Here is a 25,624-nt window from a genome sequence, read left to right on the forward strand (position 1 = left end):
AATGTTGATTGCAATCAGAATATCATTGTGATTGCACAAACAATATTGGACCCCCTGCAGCAAATAAATTCATTGTCATCTGGAATAGTTTTGGTGATGATTTTACTCTGTATCATATGAATACAGTTCCTTGTGGCTGTTATTTATTACATATTGTTGGCTTTTGTTTACATAAGAACAGCACTCTTACTGGTTCCCCTTCAAGTTGCACACAATCCTTACTTGGAAATATATCACTGGTGTTTCTTTGTCACTAGGTCTAAATCCAGGAACTCCTTCCCTAACAGCACCATGGGAGTACCCTCACCAGGAGGATTATGGCAAACCACATGCGATATCTGTCCTAATATTCCAGAACATATTTTTAATTTCGATGTGTTTCCAGCTAATGGCACTTTACTACCTTTCTGGTCATATGTATCCCTTCCTACAGTGGTGCAGTCAACAGCTGTGTCAATATTCATAATGATATTTTGATTATTAATCCTTAATTTTGAAATTGCTTCTTTTATATCACTATGACTTGCATACATGCTTTTTCTTATCTTATCGGCACAGAAGGGGGCAATTCACCCCACTGAGTCCAGGCTCGCTCTCATCTTACTTGTGACGTTCCTCCTCCCCATTTTTCCCTGTACCCATGAAATTAATTCTCTCTCATATGTGCTCATCAACTCTCCTTTGATTCTTATTATCTGCTGTTCCATCATGCTTCTCCCTTCTGCAATTGTTTTCCTCCCATTACCACCATCTCTTTCAATTGCGGTTGTAGGAGGTTTCCATCAGACCTGCTTTCTGCACCACTGATGCTCATGTGGCCTGGATTCAATGTCAGGGCTCTTTCCATTGCCCTTCCCATTGGTAGTATTCCTCATTACCACTAACATTCTGTGCTGACTGAAACTCTTTCACATTCTTAGAGCCTATTTCCATTGGTGGAGCTATCATGCATTCCTCTCTGAATATTTGATCTGGCATGTTAACTACTTGGACTGGATCTGCTCATCAGTTAGTCCACACACAAACTTTTCTTGCAATGCTTGATCCAAGAACTCATCAACGTTGCAATGGTGTGATAGGTCTTTTGGAACAACAGTAAATGCACTCCTGATCTCTACTAGTTTCAGACTTATCATTTTCTCAGATCGCTGGGGCTGGGTTGAAATGATTTTGCAGCTTTTCTATTACTTTGTTAAATGGGATGGCAATGTGCAAGTAAGTTTTTTTATGTCTTATTAGTATCTGTCCTATTGTTAGGAACAGGTTTGTCTCCTTGCATTCATGTCTAGCCTCAGTCTGAGCATTTTCTCCCTCAACCTCTATTTCGATGACTTATGTTCCCTGAATCATACCTTTGCATCTGTTCATTATTCTATTAAAGGGCTCCCATTCTTTATTGCAGCTGTTGAGATTTCCAATACAGCCAGTCTGGGACTGGATTGCCATTTTGTATGCCTATGACTTTGACAGTTGTTAGACTTACCTGTTTGCTTGCATTTAATTTTTCTTCATGCTCAAATCTGCATGTCAAACTTGACAGAGCTTGCCAGAAGAATGAGGGGTGATCTTATTGAAACATATAACATCCTTACGGGGCATGGTAGGGTGGGTTATTGAGAAGTTTTCACTAGAGGGAGTCTTTTGAATGAGGGCCATAGTTACAAGATTAGGGTGCAATCATTTGAAATTGAGGTGCCTAGGAACTTTTATTTGCAGAGAGTGATGAATATATGGAATTCTCTGCCCCAGAGGTTTGTGGAGATCAGATCATTGGGGGCATTTAAAGAGGAAGTAGATACATTTTTGAAAGATCAGGGAATTGAGGGCTATGGGGAACTGGCACAGAAGAGGAGATGAGGCCTGGAGCAGACCAGTCATGATCATATGGTATGGCAGGGTAGGCTTGAGGGGTTGAGTGGCCTACTCCTGCTCCTAATTCCTTATGTTCTTACGTTCTCAAATTTCTACAACCAATGCAGTCCAGCATTCACCAATATCCTTAGTGACTTTGTCACTTTTGATGGTTGTGATTCTTTGCTACCTTATCCTTATTGCCAGTGCAAAGTCTGTATAACCAGTTAGTTCTAACAAACTCTAATACAAAGGGTACAGATTTATACATATGAGAGCAGCTGGAGGTCAAGTTATGTCCCCTTTATTCAAAACCTGTATTCAGATTAACCTTACACATCGCAATACACAGATGATATATTATGCCATACATGGTTTTACACATACTTACATATACTACTTCTGGCAGCAACAGGTTTAGGCTAAAGTTTAAATTCAAGGCTTACCATATTCAAATATTATTCAAATTCCAAGCATTAGTAAACCTCCACAGCCAACTCTCCTTCAAACCAATTATTGACAAAAACTTTCAAAGATCCTCCTAACTTGCCTAAATTGAAGTGTTTTTACTGACATTAGCATAGCACATGGGATTGGCTGGATTATTGAGGTCCAATTTGATAGGTGGAAAAAGGATGATGGCCAAATGGCTTAAGTGATTTGAGTTTCATTGTGACAGTGAAGGAGGTCGGAAACAGAGCTCAGGCTGGACATGTGGTGGAGAACTGAAATAATAGGCACATGTGCTTTTAATTGTGGTAGGAGATAGGGTTCAAAATATGGAACGTCTACTTCATTGCATGTTCTGATTTTGTTTCCGATAGGATCTGATTTCTTGTTTGATGAAAGTGCTAAGCTCCTTCTTCTGACCATTGCTGGAAGTGTCCGCATACATGTATGTTCACAGAAGGTGAGTGCATGTTCTTCCACTCGAATGACATTATTCCCTGTTAACAGACTGCCTTTACTCATGAACCAAACTTTGCCAAAAGTTCTTGCGGGAGATGTATGAAAAGGCAATTCCTACCCTTAAGACGTCATGTAACCATGGAATCAGTCAATGTCATAGAGTCTTAGAGTCATAGATTCATAGAGTCATATAGCATAGGAATGGGCCCTTCTGCCTACCACACCCATGATGACCTTCTTGCCCATTGTCACTAATCCCATTTGTCTGCGTTGGGCCCCTATCCTATGCCTTGCCTATTCAGGTTCCTGTCCAGATGTCTCTTATACATGGTGATTGTAGCTGATTCTACTACCTCTTCTGACAGTGAATTCAAGATATCAACCAATCTCACATATGCAGCTACATTTTTCCTACAGTGTGGCGACTAGAACTGTACACAATACACAAAAATCAGTGTTTTGTAAACTTGACCATGGCATCCCAATTTTTATATTCTATGCTCTGAAGGCAGGCATTGCATATGCCTTCTTCACCACTCTATCTATCTGTGGTGCCACTTTCAGGGAACTATGGACTTGAAGCCCATGGTCCATCAACATTCCTTAGCACCCCACCATTGTACACCCTACCCTATCTGACTCCCTAAAATGCATCACTTCACACTTGTCAGGATTAAGTTCCACCTGCCGATGCTCTGCCAAACATTCCATCTGATCTGTATCCTGCTGTAGCCTTAGACAACCTTCCTCGCTGTGTACAACACAATGAACTTCTGTGCATTCCACAAACTTAGCAATAATACCTTCTTCAGTCACATACAAGTCATTAATATATAAGACAAACAACAGGGGTTCCGGCATCACGCATGGCCCTTGGTAGCATTGGCTATTCATGCAGAAGAAATCCTTCACAGTGCTGCCTGAGGCATGTTTCAGCCATGCTTAAAGGAGCCCTACACTTCCTCTGACCTAACTCCATCCTTGATCCCTGCTGTTCAGTTTCTCATGTTTTCTTTTGAAATAGGAGGCTATTTGGCATTCTGACTCTCAGAACATTCTCAACTGTCCCATGCTCCCATTTATTTCAATGCAACATGTTCTCTTTTACACATCCATCAACTCCCCTCATTCTTCTGCCATCTTACACTTGGGGCAATTAACAGAAGCCATTAACATTAGCATGCCTTTGGGATGTGGGAGGAAAATGGAGCGCCTGGGGGAATCCCATGTGACCACAAAGGAAACATACAAACTCCACACAGACAAAACCCAAAGTCAGAATTGAAGCTGGGTCACAGGAGTTGTGTGGCAGCAGCAGTACCTGCTGACCCACTGTGCCACCCAAGTCGTGACTCCATACTCCCTAACTTACAACCTTTTTCAGTCAGATACAACAAGGAAGCAGGATCATTAGCCCTCCAAATGCACTCTGACACCCAATTTTAACACTAATCCTACCCTAACCAATCAGTCATATGCTCAGGTTTCATATTTAGCTATTGTTCTCAGCTGAGAAAGTCAATACAAACTTTTTGAGCACAGCACAGAGTGCTTTCGAACATAGAATAAAGAACGTAGAACACTACAGCACAGTACAGGCCTTTCGGCCCACAATGTTGTGCTGACATTTTATCCTGCTCTAAGATCTATCTAACCATTCCCTTCCACATAGCCCCCTAATTTTCTATCATCCATGTGTCTATCTAAGAGTCTCTTAAATATCCCTAATGTATCTGCCCCCACAACCTCTGTAGGCAGTGCATTCCACGCACCCACCACTCTGTGTAAAAAAACTTACCCCTGACATCCCCCTTATACCTTCCTCCAATCACCATAAAATTATGTCCCCTCGTGTTAGCCATTGTTGCCCTGGGAAAAAGTCTCTGACTGTCCACTCGATCTATGCCTCTTATCATCTTATCATCATTGGAATAATATACCAGCAACAGGTACAGAGTTAGCTTTGGCAAGTGCACTTTCTCGTAAACCCTTATGTTGGCAGAACACTGTCCAAAACTCCCACTATGAAACAACTCTTACAGGAGATGATCCCCACATGCAGTTGGTCTTTTGTTTTGTCTAAAAAAGATGGTGAAGATGACATAATGCAGTGTGAAAAATGCAAGTGATCCTAGATTTAGCTCAACAATATTCTACTGAAGTTGAATGTATTATCTGAACCACACACACTCAAAAATAATGGAGATACTGCAAGTTTTCCCTTAGCCACTTTCTTTGACCAATAATCAGTAACTTCATTAATGCAGTATCTAAATTTATTATTGTACAGTAACATTGTCCCATTGATGAAGTATCTCCTTCTGCTGTACACATTCACTCAATGAATAATGTTTTACATTTCTAGATCTAAAAGTAAGTGGTCACAATGTGATTAAAGAACATTTTCAAGTTGATGTGGAGTGCAATTTGAGGGAAATGGATAATTTTCCAATAAGGAAAAAGACATCTGATATTGAGCCATTCACCATATCCTAAGTCACTACAGTTAACAAATCCACATTCTGACAAGTTTCACAGGCCTGTTGTTGGGGCTGTACTCAAAACCTGGAACAACCTGAATGTGAGCTAGGATAAATTAGCATTGTGAAGCATTGGCCTAGAATTTACTTGGCATCTGCAAAGATGGTTCAACAGTCCAGATCCTTTATGCATTATCTGACAAGTGCACAGACAGATTCAGCACAATGCACAATGAAAATCTGAACAATTTTTAAGAAAAACAAGATGCAAATGAAAATCAAGACTTACACATTGGATTATGTAATTCACAAAAACATGGGACTTTGCAATCTAATCTCAAAGCAATTGCCTTTTTTTGAGATATGTAACTCAAGTAATTTTGAAAATCCTTTTCCACTGATGTCCAAAAAGATTTGAAGGAATGATTGTTTATTTTTCAGTGTGCTGAATCTCATACTTCCTTAGATATAAATGTGGGATCTTGGTTCAGACATCTGAACAAAATCTACAAGCACGGCAAACAGTTTTTATGTTTTCATCTTAATCACGAGACACAATGTTGCTAAAAGAGAGCTCCTATTACTTATCTCAGTTGAAATATGAAATTGAACTTAGTAGGGAATAAAATCTCATGATGTAACAGGATGCTGAATGGAGTAGTTGGTCAAAATAAGTTTAATTTGAGAGAGTCCTGTTCTACCTTCAGCAAGAAGAAAGTGCTGACTGCAGCAGTCTTTTGATAATCACAGCAGCTGGCCAAGGTGCTTATCTTGGTGAATCTCCCACCTGTTGTGTGAAGCTGTGTATAGTAACAAAGTATGACCATTGTTCAGGTCTGGTTTCCATGCTAACAGGCTGAAGGGCAAATGTAATCAGTTGACTGACCGATTAAATGCCATAAATGAGCAATGGTTTGATTGTCTGTTATTTTAGCAACAGAACCAAGTGATTTCAAAACTCTCATGTTTTTGTGTGATAGTTTAACCTGGGGCAGCTAGGGACAATTGTTGGATCCCAACTGATGCTGCAGTTGTTGATTTCATATTGTAACTTAAGGCTTGCACCTGGAACTTGAACAGAAACCAAGCAACAGAATCCAGGTCCTACCGTCTTCAAAGGCCCTTCTTTTCGTACTTGCCAAAATGCGAGAATAACAGCCTTTCTTTTCCAAAATTCAATCGTGTTCAACCAATTTTTCGTTCATTAATTTCCTCCCCACCTTTCCTGAAGGTAGAAGTTGTTATTTCACAGCTTCCATATGCGTCAAAAGGTCCCAAGCCATGAATTTAACAGTAAGAGGACAATTATGTCATAAGGTGCCTATACCAGGCAATTTCTCCTTTGAGGCACTTGGTCAAAGATTGTGGAGATCATACCATTAGTACCTTGTTATTTTTCCCACCTCCTTTGATGTAAAAATGAAAAGCCTATTTATGACAACAAACAGCACTGACAATCACAGATTTGTTCTGTGCAGATTCTGATCGATTCTTTCATGCAGAACAACAACTGAAGAGTACAATAAGAACCTGACTACTATTTTGTTTTTTGTTGATATAATGGAATTCATTGTTTCTGTTAACTTCATAACCCCATGCAATCGATATTAATCTTATCTTCACTGGAAATTATGATTGTTTTAATAAGGTGGAGCTGAGCACATCTGATGAATAGAACAATTGTAGGACTGTCTGACTGGCTCAAGAGAAGCAATTATTTCAGTGATTTGCTCAGCAAGATTTAGCATGGTAAGACAAAGGTAGAAACCAAACTGATGTGTGAAATAAAACGTTTGTGTATTGATAAGATAAATATATTTGGGTATACATTACAAAAAGTGAATGATAGAATTCATTCATCTGGGAATCTGCAATTCCAGCGACACACGTGATACCGGTGATTCTGTTGTGTGTTGATAGTACACTGACTCATTTTTCTTAACTCCCACATGTTGTTAGAGATTATGAACAATCTTCAAAGTTGTTTGCCACGTTTACTGCCCTTTGTGCTTGTTTGCCATGTCCTTTCACCAATGTCACTGGTCTTTAGATTAGTTTCAATTGAGTCTTTGTATTGCTTTCTCAGACCTCCCCTGCAGTGCTGACCTTGCTGTAGGAGTAGACTCCTTGGAATGTTTCATACCTCAGACATTTGCCATGCCCAGCTCAGCATGGTTGTGTTGAAAGAAGCATGATCAACAATATTTAGAATCCTGACCTTACAGGTCCTCCTCAGGTTACAAAAGCCTGACTTATGTGCAGCCCAAACATCTGAACGAGCATTTGGGAGACCAGTGGGATGGATTTGCCAGCTGCTGTGGGGCTGCAGGCATCTTCTGCTGACCGGGTGCTTGGTTCGTGGCCGCATTTTCGACCTGCGAACTGTCTGGGTTACAAACAGTTCGGAGGAATGGAACCCTGCCATAACCTGGGGATGACCTGTACATTATTTTCAAAGGCAGTGCAGATACCGACTGCAAAATTTCAAAATATTGCAACAATTGTTAGTCCATTTCTGGCACCTATATCATCTTACAGGCAGCACGACAGCCATGCCATTGATATTTGGACAAATGCCCAAAATTGGCACTGGCTTTGGAAAGATGCCCATTAATATCCAAATAATGAAGCAGGCACAGTAGTGTAGCAGTTAACATAACGCTATTACAGTGCCAGCGACCCGGGTTCAATTCTGGCAGCTGTCTGTAAGGAGTTTGTACGTTCTCCCTGTGTCTGCGTGGGTTTCCCTCAGGTGCTCCGGTTTCCTCCCACATTCCAAAGACATACGGGTTAGGAAGTTGTGGGCATACTATGTTGGCACCGGAAGCATGGCGACACTTGCGGGCTACCCCCAGAGCACTCTATGCAAAGATGCATTTCACTGTGTGTTTCGAATGTACATGTGACTAATAAAGATATCTTATCTTAATCTTAAATAATGGTGCATGCTTCCTAGATAGCAAACCCTGCCCAGTATCCTGACAGCAGGTGGTATATAGACACCTGAGATGAATTTGATTAAAATGCGACCTCTTTTTCTTCTGAATGATTGATTTTCCACCAAATCCATTGTATGGCTCTAACAAAAAGATCTGGTAGTCCTTGTTTATCGATGACTCCGTGTACTTTCAGAGAACAGTAATCAGTGGACGGTAAGTCACATATTGTTGCACTCAGTATCTTTATTTTGGCACCGGTTGGAGAAGGTCAAACATATTACCAATTACTTGTGTATAATTCAACTGGATTACACGTGTTTGTTTTGGAAAATAATAGCAATATTAACAAAATTATATTGATCAGTAATGGTGCCAGCATACTTAGCTGCACTGAGAACTGCAGAGATATTGAAAGCATATATCAGTTTTGGTGAAGTGAGTGCAAGATGATTTTGAGCTTGCCAGGGACAGTCCATCTTGAGCACCATTCATAACCTAGACTTGATGACAGAAATAGATGCCTTGGTTAAGTGATTAAAATGGTTAGCATATTGAAGACAGGAATTGATGCAGGGAGCTCAGGTTTTTGTTACTCACTATGAGTCTGGGGGAACCCACTGTTTAAAAAATATAGATTAGAAATATATATACACAGTGTATATAATATATTGTGTGTGTGTGTGTGTGTGTGTGTGTGTGTGTGTGTGTGTGTGTGTGTGTGTGTGTGTGTGTGTGTGTGTGTGTGTGTGTGTGTGTGTGTGTGTGTATATGTAGGTATGTATGCGTGTATATATTTTATTTATTTGCACATTTTCAGGATTTGGGCATCACTGGCAAGAATTTATTGCCCATCTATAATTGCCCTTAAATTGATTGACTTGCTAGGCTATTTCAGAGATTATTTAAGATAACATTGGTGGTCCTGAGTCACAAATGGATGTCAGATATCCTCCCCTGAAAGATGTTATGAACAAGATGGTTTTTTAAATAGCAATGCAATAGTTTTGTAGGCATCATTACTGATAACTTAATTTTAAAACATTCTAATTTATTACCTGAATTTAAATTTTAGAGCTGTCATGTTGGGATTTGAAATCAGGTGTCTGGATTGTCCAGCGATTTACTTAGTTTGTGTGAGTGTGTGTGTATGCGTGCGAGCGTGCATGTGTGTGTGTGTGTGTGTGTGTGTGTGTGTAAGTGTTATAACAGAACACAATGCAATGATAGTTTCCTGTGTATTCAGCTTACTAACTGTAGGGATGCAGCACAAGTTCATCTGTACCTAAGGGGAGTCATTATGTACTCAGTTGCTGAGGCTTGAGCTGCATTTGCTCAAGGACCTGAATCTAAAACTGAAGAAATGGCAAATTGTTTCGTGCACAGAGATGTAAATTTAAAAAAATACATAAATATATGAAAACCATATTAGTAAATTGAAAAACGGTACGAGTAAGTTCAATCCAGCACCCTATGGTGCTTAGTTCATTGGAAAAATATTGATTTTTTTTGTCATTTCTGTTGAAAGAAATGTATCTAATGCAGGCTCAAGCTTGTAGATGCCTTGAGTTTGGTCTCTAGTATGTCTTGAATTAGTTGTTTTAAGCCTACTGTTGACATGCATGAACTATGGAAAACAAAAATAATTCGACTATATCATTCCTTACTGTTTGCCAATGGTCTGTACTGGAAAGCAAATTGAATGCATTTTGGCTGATGTTAAGAGAATAGCCAAAGTCAAATGTCCTGCGATTGTTCAAAGGTATTGTGGAATTTTAACCATCTACATGAACTGCAAGATGAGTCTGGTATAGTAGAAAAATATGGACGATTGTAGATATGGAATGGCTGATTTAAGCAAATGGATGGAAAATCATATGTTAGGCCTGCAACTTCCTAGAACATATTCCTTACAAGAACTGTTCTGAAACACTCCATCCATCTGTTTAGCCTTAATATCTCATTCAAAATCATTGCAAGACCAACAATGCAACACTCCATGGTCAGTGCTGGAGTGGAACCTGAGTCCATAACCTTCTGATATGGAAACAAGATGCCACCAACGGAGTCAAGTTGACATTTAGAACCAGCTGGGTTCACCTCAGTAATTAATTGACAAGTTGCTTTGCAGACCGGTCTAATGCACTGACTTGTTTTCGAGTGAGTGTATATGCAGTCAATTATGCAACAAACATCCTTATGACAACAAATATAAATGTAAAATGTTGATCACACCAAGGCAAATTTTTTTGTTTTCTGTTTTCCCTTTCCTTTAATATACGGTTGAGTCACAAATATGAAAAATCTGTACTGACAATATAAGTAAATGTGATTTCTTTTTTAAAATCTATGCAGTATGAACCAAAATTGAATAGGATTCCAATTATCTCATAGCTGCTGAGAAAGGAATACAAAATCTAACAATTCTGTTCAAAGTGAACACTCTAATGTTTTAATTACATGTTGAAGAATCAAAACAGGGCATTTTTTGTTCCATACTTCAGACCACAGGAGCAATAATGTTCAGAGTTTGCATTTAAATGAATCTGTAGTCTTCTGTACCCCACTACTCCACATGCTCCCTCCTTTATGCATTGTTGTTATGTAAGTTAGCTCACCCTAAAAGGTCCATTACAAGATGCTTCCATCAGCAGTCTAAAAGAGCAAACTTGCTTTGGACCAGAACATTTTAATCCATACAAAGGAAATTTTATAATAAATATTATCATAGAGGAGGGTGTTAATTCATTGATTTAAATTTGGAACAGATTCTGCTTTAATCACTTCTGCAAAGATCACTCGATAGAGATCAGAAACAGAGTTTAGATGTTTGTACTTTTACCTAATCCAAGTCAATTGCAATGACCTCGGCATTACCCTGGCTGAGACTTGCTAACATTGCACAGACTGAAGATTAAGTTTAGGGCCTTCACATTGCATTTATCCACAAACCATCAAAGGAGCTTTCCATAACAATACGATCATTGTACTGTAAGGGGTCGGAGTTGGGAAGAAATGAACAATTCACCAGCTATATTCAGCTCATGGGTTTAGGTCTCAGCTGATCCTTGAATGCAAAAAGCTTCATTCTGTTATTAGTTAATTCTCAAGGGCGCTAACTGAGATGCAAACCTGGTTCTTTGTGGGAAATTAGCACAAGTACATTGAGGTTATTTCTGTAATTCTGTGAGGAACTCTGAACATATTATGTACACATATACATAATGGTACTATTGAGGTATATTTTGCACTGCATGCAATTTTAAAGGGAAATTACTTCACTAAAGAGTAATTATCAATCAATAGTCATTAATGGAATACTTTATTTTCAACTTTAGAAATAGTAGAAAATGTATTGTGTCATGTTCAACCCTCCAATCATTTCTTAGTCAATAAGTAAGTATCAAAATAACAATGACTTCCCAGGCAAAACATTACCAGGCAGAATTTTCATTGGCTTTCTTCATTTGATTCTGCATTAACTATATTTGTCAGCTGCCTGGAGAATTGTGATGATTTAATTTCCTCTTTAGTAAATAGAATTTTTTAGGGGTGTGCGTGTGTGTGTGTGTGTGTGTGTATACATACATAATTTTATCTATACAGCCCAGGAAAAAACACAATTCAAAACTGATGCTGTAAATAAAACACGTTGTTTTCTCTTGCCACAGCTTATCTCAATTAATTCTCTTTAAACCCTATTAAAGCTAAATGCAGCTTTGTACATTTACAGTATTACAAATGACCTCCATTTGACACAAAAAAATTGTTAAGCCCTATTTATAATAAATTTCAATTTCAGGAAGACTCAATATTGTTATGTTTGTTCTTCATCACGAGACAAACTTGGCATGGGTTTAACATCGGAACATTTATTGAAAACAACAAAACAACAGACAGCACAGACTTACAACACCAGGCTGGCTCTGACTTTTCCTGCCCTTTCCAGCCACTTCCCGTTCCCCCAACGTGACTCCCCGCATTGCCTGCTGGGAACCGTAGTTCTTTATTATAACTACATAACAACACATAATAACACATCTTCCCCCTTTAAAGAAAAAACAAACACAATACTTTGTCCTTATAAACCTGCCAAGAACCCTTGTCCACTCAGCAGCTTTCAATCAGTCTCTGAGGTGGTTTTATGGTCCTCTTTTCGTCTGGCACTTTTTTCTGCAGGTGTGTTGCTTTCATTTGCTGCATTGGTGTTTTCCTGGGAACCCTGGTCCACATGTTCATTTTCTCCATATGCTGGCCCCTTTGGTGTACTGACAGGAGACGGGTCACAGCCATGGGTTGGAGCTTGTGGTCGTAGATCCACGCAGTTCCTCCTCAGAGGTGTCCCTCGCTCTGTCTGGATCTGGTATGAATGTGGATTTACTTCCTCTTGCACAACTCCTTGCATGGACCATGTGCCAGAATCATGATCTCGGATTCGCACTTGATCCCCAGGCTTCAAGACTGGTCGGCTTTTCGCAGTCTTGTCGTGATTCCGTTTCTGTTTTTCTTTCCCTTCCTCTTTAGCCTGTTTGACCTTGTGTGCTCCTTCAGGTGTCAACAGGTTTTCATGTATTGGAAGGTTAGTGCGTATACGTCGACCCATCAACATTTGGGCTGGTGAAAGGTCGTTCTGCAGTGGCGCACTTCTGTAAATCATTAGACATCTATGGAAATCCTCTCGTCCATCTTGCACTTTCTTCATGAGGCCCTTCACCACCTTAACTGAACTCTCTGCTAGGCCATTAGATTTTGAGTGATGTGGGCTTGAGGTTATATGTCGAAACCCCCCAAACATTGGCAAAGAATTCAAATTCACTGTTTGAAAATTATGGTCCATTGTCTGATACTACTTCACGTGGAACTCCATGCCTCGCAAACACAGCTTTCAGGAACGTGATAACTGCTTTGCTGGATGTTGATTGCAGTGTCGCAACCTCTGGGTAATTGGAAAAGTAGTCTGTTACAACAATATGGCTTTTCCCATTACAATCAAACAAATCCACTCCAACTTTGAAATACAGCCTGTCTGGTACAGGGTGTGGTGTAAGTGGTTCTGCTTGCTGCTTTGGTCTGTAGGTAAGGCATATTTCACATGAAGCAGTAGTCTGGCTGATGTCTTGGTTCACTCTTGGCCAGTACATCACTTCACGTGCTCTACGTTTACATTTTTCCTCCCCAAGATGCCCTTCGTGTATCTTCTGGAGCATCTCCTTGCGTAGTGACACTGGAATCACAAACCTGTTCCCTTTGAAGACCATATCTTTCACTACTGACAGTTCAGCTCTGCATGCCCAATAATCCTGAATACACATTGGACAGTCATCCTTTGCTTCTGGCCATCCTTTCCATATTGTATCCTTGAGTACTTTCATTGTTTCATCTGCCTCTGCTGCTTTCCTAATCTGCTCTGTTCTATCCAGAGATACTGGAAGAGAGGTGACAATCATGCCAACATAGGCCTGTATATCTGCATTAACCTGTTGGTCTCTCTTTTCTGTCTTGTCGACTGCTCGACACAGAGCATCAGCAGCAAACATATATTTTCCCGGTGTGTAGATCATCTTCACATCATACTTCTGCAACCTTATCAACATGCGCTGTATCCTCATGGGACAGTCATTCAGTGGTTTGGACATAATTGCGACCAATGGTTTATGATCTGTCTCCACTTCAATAACTTGCCCATAGATGTACTGATGGAACCTTTCACATGCATATGTAGTGGCGAGAAGCTCTTTCTCTATTTGTGCACAGTTGGCTTCCGCACTTGTTAAAGCCCTTGATGCATAGGCCGCAGGTTGCCATTTGCCCTCATGCTGCCACAGCAGTACTGATCCAGGGCTGTGCTGGGACGCATCAGCTGATATCCTGATACACCCTTCCGGATCATAAAACTTCAGCACAGGCTCTTCACTTAGGACCCTTTTCAATATCTGGAAACTCTCTTCTTGCTCATGAGACTAAATCCATTCATTTTGTTGCTCAAGGAGTGACCTAAGTGGTGCTGACACTGTTGACAGTCGTGGGAAGAACTTAGCCAGGTAAGTCACCATCCCTAAGAAACGTCTCACCTCCTCTTTGTTTTGAGGCCTCTCCATGTTTTTAATGGCTGACATCTTTCTTGGGTCAGGCTTCACTCCCTCTTCAGATATGACATCTCCTATGAAGGTCAGTGTCTTCATACCAAACTCACATTTCTCTTTATTTAATTTCAAATTGACATTCCTTGCCACGTCAAGCACTTGTCTCAGTCGAGTATCGTGTTCCTCCTTGGTGGACCCCCAGACGACGATGTCATCCATCACAGTCTCGACACCAGGTATGCCCTCGAAAACCATGTGGATGGTTTTATGGTAGACTTCTGGTGTGGACAGGATCCCGTATGGCAGCCGAAGGTAGCGATATCTTCCTTGTGGTGTGTTAAAAGTACGCAGTCTCGAACTTGCTTCATCAAGCTTCATCTGCCAAAATCCAGACGATGTGTCGAGTTTGCTAAACCATTTGGCACCTGAAAACCGGGACATGATCTCCTCCTGTGTTGGCAATTTAAAATGCTCTCTCTTGATGGCTTTATTGAGATCTTTTGGGTCTAGACATATCTGCAATGCTCCATTTTTCTTTTGCACAATGACCAGTGAACTCACCCAATCTGTTGGTTCTTCAATTTTCTGTATGACATTCATTCGTTCCATGCGTGCTAGTTCTTGTTTAAGTTTATCTCTAAATTGAAATGGAACTTTCCTGCATGCATGGACAACAGGAGCTACTGCCTCATCTATGTGAATTTTGTGTACACCAGGTAAGCGTCCGAGCCCCTCAAAGACATCTGCATACTCTTCCATGAGTGTTGTGTGGTTATCTTTGGTATGTGAAGCTGCTATGAAAACTCTTTTCACTAGGTTGAGCTTTTCACATGTATTCAGACCTAATATTGGCTGTACTCTCTTTTCTACGATCAGTAGCTGTGATTTTAAGTGCTGCCCTTTGTGCTTAAAGGTCACCATACAGCCCCCTTTTACTGGAACTTTCTCTCCAGTGTAGCCTGTCATTTTTAACTTCAAAGGGTAAATCTTTCTCTTTACTGTGAGAGTCTTATAATCATCCATGGATAATAGATTCACCTGAGCTCCTGTGTCAAGCTTGAATGGAATTACTGTCTCATTCACACTTACTGGAACAATCCATTCTGTTTTACCAGCAGCCACAGTCTGTACAGAATCCACAAAGAATTCCTCCATTTTCTCATCAACTGTGTGCACCTTTCTCTTGTTAGCCCCAGCTTTGCAGCACCTTGCAAAGTGATTCTTCTTCCCACAGCTATTGCAGGACTTCCCATAAGCAGAGCACATCTTTGGAATGTGTCTACCTCCACATCTGCTGCATTTGCTGTTTGAGCCTTCCCCTTTGATTTGCTGTTGCTTTCAGAAACGCCTTGGGAGCTGCTTCTCTGTTTTCACAGTATGTACTGTTGTGTCTGCTCTGTACAGCTCCTTTGCTTGTGCTCGTGTGGTTTCTGCTGACCTACACATATTCACCGCCTTTTCCACGGTCAAACCTTTTTCACGCAACAGTCTTTCTCTGAGTCCATTATCTGGAATTCCACAAACTATTCTGTCTTTAACTAGTGAGTTTCTCAAATCTCCAAATTCACAAGACTTACTCAGTGTGTGAAGCTCAGCTAAGTATTGGTCGAAGCTAACACCTTGTTTCTGGTCACAGGAAAAGAAATTATATCTCTCTAATGCGATGTTTTTACTTGGGATAAAATACTCCTCAAATTTTTCCATCAAGGTACCCAACTCAAAAGCTGTCTCATCAATTTGAAAGCTGTTATAGATGTCCAAAGCATCTTCGCCAATCACGTGCAGAAAAATAGACGCTTTCAATTTTTCATTGTTCCTTCCCACTCCACTAGCAGCTAAATATATGTTGAATCGCTCTTTGAAGCGTTTCCAATTATTGGCTAGATTTCCAGTAAACTGAATAGGCTTGGGAGGACTTACTTATCCATAACAGGAACTCTCAGCCTCTCACCTGAATCTCTCTTGGCAAATCCGGTGACTGCTGAACTTCAGGAACAATGTGCTCCCTCGCCATGCCGGCCGGCTTTTTCTCCATCTTTTTACAGCTTTTCTTTCGTACTCACTGAGTCTCTTTCTCAATTGCACACCGTATTCATCTACTTTCCTTGTTTAGACCTCACACCAACTTCTGACACCATGTTATGTTTGTTCTTCATCACGAGACAAATTTGGTGTGGGTTTAACATCTGAACATTTATTGAAAAAAACAACAAAAACAACAGACTGCACAGACTTACAACAGCGGGCTGCCTGGCTTTTCCCGCCCTTTCCAGCCACGTCCTGTTCCCCCATGTGACTCCCCGCATTGCCTGCTGGGAACCATAGTTCTTCATTATAACTACCTAACAACACATAATGTCACAAATATAAACTCCGATTCTTAGTGAAGCTAGTAGGCAGAGCTTTGTGATTGATTTACTGGGTAAAATATACCTTAGCAGAAGTTGAGACTCTTCAGTTGGCTTGGGAGAAGAGAGGATTTGTCAGGGTTCTTGTTCCTAATTGCTATCCAGTGAGGTCTGGCGAAAGGGTTTCTTTGTAGGTAGCATCAGGCTTGTCCGTAAAATTCACTGCTAGCATTCATAATCTAGTCTCACGCTCGAAGAAAGGTTTCTTGGAGCAGGGCAGACACCTAAGGTGTCAAGGCTGGAACGAAGGCAGAAAATTCGGGGCACAGAAAGAAGTGTGAAATCTACACCAAAATTCAGGCTGGTCAAGAAACTCTGAACACAGGTTTGACATTAATCCAATTGGCATTACCACAATGCAAAAGTAGACTTAAGTAAAACTGCAAGAACGTTTGAAGTTCTCCAGATATTTAGTGATTTTATTCTGATGTTATCAATGTAATGTGAGTTATTCTAAGAGAGACAGGTAAAAATTGTCCAATTTAATGCACCCTGTACAAAGTGGGTGAGGGAATCCAGAATAAGAGGTCTTGGGATTGTCAATTAGGAGTGAAATCAATTAGAATTGTGCTGCAGTAAGTTTAAAGTAAATCAGATATTCTGTCTCCCAAATGGTTGTGAATGCTGGGGCAATTACTTTTGGGATTGTGATCAATGGATTTTTATTAGGTAAAGGTATCAAAGGATGTTGATAAAAGGCTGTGATCACATGGAGGCTAAAGAGGCTGCACGGCCTACATGCGTGTGTATATTACTGAAAGCACTGGTATTCAGGGGTAAAAGTCCGTCCACTGTAAAGAGACACTTTGATCTCTTCTGTGAAAGAATGAAAATGATGAAACTTGTTCATTTTGCACTCGAGTAACTGTTGCTGAGGTCTCTCTCACTCTCTCTCTCCACAGATGCATTAGTACCATCTTGTTGCAATTTGCTTCTTTTACCTTTTCCATCACTGAACTGAGAGAGATTTTGAGAGATTTCTTTATTAGTCACATGTACATCAAAACACACAGTGAAATGCATCCTTTGCGTAGAGTGTTCTGGGAGCAGTCTGCAAGTGTCGCCACGCTTCCGCCGCCGACATAGCATGCCCACAACTTCCTAACCAGTACGTCTTTGGAATGTGGGAGGAAACTGGAGCACCCGGAGGAAACCCACGCAGACACGGGGAGAACATACAAACTCCTTACAGACAGTGGCCGGAATTGAACCCGGGTCTCTGGAGCTGTAATAGCATTATGCTAACTGTTACACTACTGTGCCTGCCTTTTTAAAGTAATTGTTCCTTTAACACTCTGGTCTGGAGCTAGCAGCAGACCTTTCCTTTGTTCTCGCCACCTGCCACCTCTCTACACTTAAAACACACTTGTCTTCTCCCTCTTCCAACTCTGAATGAAGGATCCTTGATCCAAAGTGTCAAAACTGTTTTGCTTGCCATGCTGTATGATTGACTGAATGCTTCCTGTAATTTTCTGTTTTGGGCTAGGATTACTTGGGATAATTGCAAAATTTCAATTATTAGTGGGAAGTTTGACCTGAGGGCTCCTGATGTCCTCCATAGCTCATATTATCTTCCTACACTCCCCATATCCTTCAATCCTTATGCCTTCCATGGGCTCTCAGACTCCTCCCAATCTTTCTCAATTATTTCCCCACTCCCCACCCCTGGTACTAGTTGCTCAGTCTGGTCCCCAAACTCACCCTCCCTATTCCCTTGCTGTGGAGTTACTGCTGGAAACCTCGACCAGCAAGCCATTCGTTCCAACTGAATTTAAAAAATGCTCATCTGGTCCTGCCATTAAATTTATTAAGGAATTGAAGGAATCTTGTGCTTGCAAACGTCCAGACCACAAAACCACTTTTCCTCTCTCCATCCCCCCTTATTCCATTCTTGCCTCCTTGTTGCCATGGTCTTTGTAAATCCCTCACCATCCTGAATTAGGGGTACATTGGCATTCTTTATAATTACTCAGTCATAACTCTGGAACTCCCTGCCTAAAAGTACCGCATGGATGGCAACAGCATAGGACCAAGGCTCATCTTCTCAAATTCACCCAGGGTTAACCAATATATTTGGACCATGCCTTCAATTTCATTGAGGTTATTATAAAGATAATCAAGATCCTTTCAGGGAATGTTTCAGACTTTGCTGAGCTGTCATGAAAGTTCCACAGGAAATATTATAATTGTACACAAAATGCTTAAGTCCAAACTTAATAGCTCAAATAGTAAATGTAACATGATATGACATTGTATTATACATGCAAACAAACTAGCACCCGTTTCAGACATGAGTACTGGATGATTATTTTCACTCTATTTTTGAGAATATGCCTATAGGTCCACTTTCAGTGGATAATGAACAGTGCACGTTTGTCAACTGTGACGCTTACACCACCATTTTGCAGCCAGTAAATTGACACAATTCCTTGTAACTTCTGGATCATTGCTCCTAGTCAGCATATTTGTTTCTTAGAGTCCTGGTTTGCCTGCAAAACAGTTCAATGGCTCTGAGGTTCGAAAAGGAAGACACTTAACTGTAAGTTTCTATATTCAACTTCTTGACTTTACTTCAGCCAAAATAAGGTGTAATTTGTCCTTCAACTGAAATTTGTAATGTTAAGGCTTGATCCTTTATTCTCTAACTCAGACCTGGTAATGTCCCTCACTTTGAAATAACATATTGCAAAAGCAGTGAGTCATTGTCACCCATTTGGGTGTACAGTTACAAAGAGTTAGCAAAAAAGTAAACAAGCTGAAGTACGTAATTCACCCTTCCTACCATACTTGCTATTCAGATACTATGTTTGTAAGCTGTGTAACCTCTGCTGTTTCTAAGGACACATGCTAAGCTGCTGCTGGAAGATTAACTGGTCCACTTTGGTCCATACAAAACTTGTTGGTCTTCCAGTGCAAAGAGATGCCCACAACTGAATGTTGCCAACTGGTGCAGCCACTGCATTATGGGGAAAGACCACATTCTAAGGTCTTGCAACCCCTGGACACTGAGAGGCTGCACCCTTTGTAACAGCCCCTCAAACTGTTTCACTGGTGCAATGTTTGGGGATGAAACGTTAGAGGTATTGACACTTTGTAAGTCAGTATATTGAATTGCTTGTTGCAATGAAAGAAGCTGAAACACGATCCAATTATATAATGGTATATTTTATGAATAAAGTACATTTTTAGGAAAAATATAAGGTTGTAGTGTTTGCTGATTTAACATTGTAGTAATTTGTTCTCAATATACAGGGAAGTCAACGTCTGTCTTATCTGATAGTTAAATACTTCCAGGTGTATGCTGGGAGTTGTATTGTCTCCTTCCTTCTCCTTCTATTTTATTCTCCTCCAGACAAATTAGTTGCCATTAATAGGTGGTCCTCACTGTCCCTTGACCAGCACCAATCTGTGTTACCTATTTCCTCTTGGTCATCACTTTACCAGAGATATTCCATTTGTTCTTCCACTCCTCCCTTTACCCTGCAACTTTAAAAAATATGTCAATTGTTCTCAATTTTCTCGAGGTTATCTACCTGAAACTTTAACTCTGCCTGGACTGCTGAGGGTTTGTGGCATTTTCTGGATATCTGTAGTTTTTCTTTGTAGTTTGGTTACTGTTCTCCAAAAAGAAGGTCCCCATAATTCCATGGTATTCAAGAAAACTTTTGAGAGGACGTGGCACAAAGGCCTTTGGCCCAAAATGAAGAAACAGAATGACAAACAATTTTGCCCAGCATATCTTTTACTGTAAAATCCTTGATCACAGTGATAGAAGACTTGTACAACAATGCCATCTGTGGAGTGCTGATCAGTAAGATAAGATATCTTCATTAGTTACATGTACATCGAAACACACAGTGAAATAGATAATTTGCGTGGAGTGTTCTGGCGGCAGCCTGCTGGTGTCGCCATGTTTTTGGTGCCAATATAGCATGCCCACAACTTTCTAACAAGTATGTCTTTGGAATGTGGGAGGAAACTGGAGCACCTGGAGGAAACCCATGCAGACACAGGGAGAACGTACACAAAATTGTTGAATGGTTTGTGATATCAGCAGTAGAGCAGCAAGATTGCCTTAAAGAGTTTTGCAGGAATGGTATCAATTGGGGGCTGGAAGGACGCCAATCTAACACTGATCTCATATGTGAAACACTAAAAGAGCTTTATGAATTTCCAGAAATAGCTTACAGGGAAATATGTGTGAATTGGATTGATGGGAATGTTCTGAGAGCCAGCATAGACCTGAGGACTGAATGGCCTCCATCCATGTTGTAAGAAAATATGTAAGCATGAGAAACGCGGGATAAACTGCAAAGAATGCTGGACTGGAAAAGTGTGCTGAGAAAAGCAAAGTGATGCTGATCTTGAAGATTACCATCAGCAATGTTGATGTGTTGATCAGTAAAGAAGGATTGGAAAGGATAAGACATTTTATGTAACTGAAATAATTTTAAGCATTATTATAGCACAGCTAAAAAGGAAATCAAGACCAGAAATGGAGTTACCAGGAGCCAACTAAGAAAGTAAATGAAAATCTGGACAAGTAGCAAGATTCCACTGAAGGTGCAATTTGTGGTCATCTCTATGATGCTGCACGTCCATGAGACATGGAAGCATAACAAAAGGTTGGAGAACAGCATTGAAACACTTGAAGCGAGCTGCTTCTGGAAACTGTTTTGTACTTCGTACACTTCACATCTGCCAAAGGAAAAAAAAAAATCAAGAAATTTTAACCTGTGAACTGCAGCCAGAGGATGTGCAATGAAGCAAGCTCTAATGGACCCTTAGTGTCCAGGGCTGGGAGGGACCTTAGACAATAACCCTACCCCACAAAGCCTTTGCAGTGGGTGCTCCAAGCTTCAGTGCATTCCTGAGCACGTAATCTGCGCTTTGGAATGTGCCTGTCCACAGCATTCAGTTTCAGACATCTCCTTGAACTGGAAGACCAACAAGGTTGTCAGTGAATGTCAAAGCAATTCAAGAATATAAAGAGTTTGTGGAAAACCCACCAGTAGAGCCCAGTCCTTTCATGACCACATTAACATTGATTTGATTGTTGTGTAACACTTCCAAACAATGACCCAACCAGTATGGTCCAAGAACATATTGGTTAAAATCAGCAAACTCAGCACAGACCAGGATTTACACCCATCACCATCCCAGTCCAAATGGCTCAGCCACTCAGACCTTGCAGCAAGCAAAGTATCAAGCAAGTCAAAATTAATCCTCTGATTAATTTTGTTCTGATATTAAACAATAACTTTAACATAATTACAATTGTTGGAGCCTTGTTCCATTAAAGCTGAAATAAGATTAGAAACAAGTTCTGTGACAGATTGACTTGATCCATGCAGTTTTGAAAATTAGACAGCAAGATACTTAGTGTGTTATTCCTTCAGCTATAGGCCTATTTAGATCAAACTAAATGACAGGGATGGGAAAATAATAGCCAAGGCTCAGTAAGCCTATTATGATTTCAGCTCTGTCAAAGAGGACTAGCGACAAGATCAGCTTGCTTGTTTTGTTTAGTCATTGCTACACTTGCATAAAAATGGGCTTAACCTTTGTGATCTTTTCTGTAGGTTGAGTACTGCTGTATATTAACTACGTATATGTGCAATGTGTTCAGTACTCCTATCTGCCCATTATCATTATGTCACTCTTCCAGATGTTATTATATGGCCAGAAGAACTGCATTTTTGATTTAGCAGAGACTAAAATCACTGAATGTTTTACGGCAGAGAGGTCAAGTTGTGCTTGTCAATCACTCTGGTCTGCCTTGCTGGACTCAACGAGTAAATAAGCAAGTGATTTGATGTGGAACGAACAATTCTCAGCCTGTTTTACTGTGCTTTATGAAGGGTAAAATCAGTGTGCAAAATGTAGACGTCATTAACTATTAGCTCGATGCAATACTTATATTCCTCTACAAGAAAGAGACTAGCAGTCAGTCATTCAAATAATAAATATGCTATCTTGCATACAGTGGCATTTCTATGTGTGCAGTATTTTCAGAGAGCTATTAAGGTCAAAAAATAAATCAGCTAATCTCCAGGAATTGGGTAATTGTACTGCTGGATCTAGCTAGCTCTTTTGTTTCTTTTCCTGAGTTACTGTGGGCAACAGATGTTTGCTGATTAGGATCTCTAGGTGCTATGGTAGCAATAAACCTGCACAATTAACTAGAGAGCAACTGTTTTCTGGCTTCAGTGGCAGAATGAATCACTTAAAAACGCTGTAGTATTATAAATATTGTACTGAATGTCCTAGAACAAAACAAACTCCAGAGATATAAACGAGGAAAGTTTACAAGTGAGCTGGGGTTTGACTTAAGTACAAAGGGAAAAAAAACTTTACTGTTTTCTTCATTTCCAGGAATACAAACATCTTGATGCTACCTTGGTCAAAAGAATCTCACTGATGTGCCTAAATGAGATTTCTATGAAACTTCTGCTGGAGATACAGTGATGGAGCTGGAGAAATCAATACAACATTCTCCCACTAAATGTTTGTAAAGATAGCAACATTTTGCCCCCGTGGATGGGAGCTGGTAAACTGGATATTGCAGCATTTCATTGCAAAAATTTGGTATTAAGTGTAACAATTCTTAATTCGTTGATGCATGGCACCTGTAGTAAAGTTCTTTGTTGTCAGCCTGGATCAACCTAATTTAAGTTGAGCCATGAACTGTTTCTTCAGTCTTTGCTGTCCTTGCTTTGGCTGTTGCTGCAGGCTTCAGCCAGTTACTTCTAATTTTTTTTTCCTCTTGAACTCTTTTCCCCTTTTCTTCCCTTCTCAGTCATTGCAAGGTTTTCTCTCCTTTTGGGAAATTTACTTCCCCAAATCTCTATCCTAGTCCATGACTGCTCCTCTACCTCTTTCTGCAGCAGTCTCAGGCTGTTGTTTGATCTTTTGTTTTGCCTCCATCTTCTCCACTTCAAACCATATCCCTAGATTTCTTCCTGGACCCATGCACTCCCCTTTTTACATGATCTCCCTCAGCCCTACAACCCAACACAAGAACTCGTCTTTCTCCTAACCCCTTGCACATCCCCTATTTCCTTTGCCCCACCATTGCCAGCCATGCCCTCAGCCATCTCCAAGCTCTAATGTTTGCTTTCAAAACCGTATGGTATCTCTACTTCCCTCTCCACTCCTCCTCCTTGTAAGATTTTCCTCTTTGGTTTGGTGTCCTTTTATTTCTGTCCTTGCACCTCTTAAGCACCTGGGGATATTTTTCTGAGTTAAAGAACCTATATAAATACAGTCTGTTGTTATTGCCATTTGCTTTCTGTTTGTTCAAGATGTTATAATTGCGTGGGGAAATAGGTGAATGTCGGATGTGTAGGAAACCCATTCCCTATAGAAGTAAACATCTCCTGTTGAGGCAGCAATTCTGGACTTAATAGCCTGCAACACAAATGAAGCAGACTAGCTTTAGGGTTCAGTGATTCTTAAAAGCCTTGTCTGCCTTTCAGCAGCTTATTGACTGGCGTACAAAAGGCCCCAATGAGATCTGATTTATACTGCTGCCTTTGCATGGTTTTGTCTGTGTGGAAACAGAACAGGGTTTATTAGGTGAGTGAAAGCCAAGGCAGGTTTACTTTGTGAATGACTGAAAATCTTTCGGTTAATGCTTACCTCCTGATCAGAATATCTCCAGCTTTAGCTCAACATAAACAGGTCACGTAGTGCCAACCTGCTATTTTCTTCTGTCAGAACTTATCTTGTTTTGCTATCTAATTGAGTACAAACTGTGCAGCCCCCTACTAATTGCATGCCGTGTAAAGAATTCCAGTACTGCTTTAGTACCTTGTCAGGCAGCCGACTGCTATTCCTTTACAACTGTCAGCATGGGAGCTGCTGTTATTGTAGAGAAAAAAGGGTTTCCTGTTTTCAGACCCTCTCTATCCCACAGTGTGCAGTGTGTATCACCTGACAAGATTGATAGTAAAAATGCTGGGAATGTGCTGCAAATGGTGGTCAGTAAAACCACAAGAGCTTAAGTGTGGAAGTGAGCTAACATCTGATCTCTTTGGTAAAAGAAGTTATTCTTTTAGCCAGGCCACATTTGTTGGCTCGCAGCAAGCAAACTATCCTAGATCAAGGGGAAAAATACTTTGGTGCTTAGGCAGAAAAAAAATGTGGCTGATGTTTTTAGAATCCAAAACACGGAGCAGTCGGTTTTGATGTGGTTCTTAAATAGCATAGTTCATCCATCAAAGCAAACAAATACAGACATGAAAGAAACCTAATCTCTTGCTTTACATGATGTCTAAAGACTTTATTAAGTTGTACTAATCATTGGTCCTATTTAATATTGTCCAGTATGACTTCAAAATGAATTCTCATCTAAGTTGGGTGTCAAGGGTGAAGGAAAATTTTTAAAAAGAATTACTTTAATACTGAGTAGAAGAAAACCTCATCTGCTTTTAATAGGAAACTGCCAGTTTGTGCTCCCTTGTGCATGGTAATATGTTCAGGAGCTAAATGTCAGTGCTGAGTTTTGCCAGCCACGTAAGGGCTGCAAGATAATTTGTGGAGTTTTGCTATTCCTCCGAAGGAGCAAAGACTACAGAGGACCCTTGAATTTTTAAGCCTGGAAAAAGTTGAGTTTGGATTTCAAAGCAAAGTTTAGATTTTGATTCACCTGTATATTGAACATAGAATTAAAGCCTTTGAACACCAAAGAATTAAGAACTTTAAGGGAAGAAAGTAATTACATAACCTGCAAATTTGCCGATAATTTTCACAGGATTGTGACTGGAATCAGTATGGCCATATAGCACAAGTAACACTGACATGGATCAGGGCTGAACTCTGACCTAATTTTGTTATCAAACGCTGTGCTGCACATATCCGCTTTAGCTACGAAGTAAGACTTACTCAGGCATGTCCTGTCCCTGCGTTTGTTTTTCACAAAAAGGGGCACACAAATCCTTCAAATTAGCCTCAGA

The 25,624-nt window shown here is 40.4% G+C and overlaps 1 protein-coding gene across 1 annotated transcript in view; it reads left to right on the forward strand.

Moving 5' to 3' along the window:
- The window catches only part of LOC127572920 (uncharacterized), a 307,743-nt gene that overhangs the window by 167,131 nt on the left and 114,988 nt on the right, over positions 1-25,624 (forward strand). Inside the window, exon 4 of the mRNA XM_052020647.1 lies at positions 2,676-2,761. Within this exon, the coding sequence (XP_051876607.1) occupies positions 2,676-2,761 (86 nt within the window). The remainder of the gene's footprint in view (positions 1-2,675; positions 2,762-25,624) is intronic.

The sequence above is a fragment of the Pristis pectinata genome, chromosome 7, assembly GCF_009764475.1.
Source record: "Pristis pectinata isolate sPriPec2 chromosome 7, sPriPec2.1.pri, whole genome shotgun sequence".
In the NCBI taxonomy this organism is placed as follows: Eukaryota; Metazoa; Chordata; class Chondrichthyes; order Rhinopristiformes; family Pristidae; genus Pristis; species Pristis pectinata.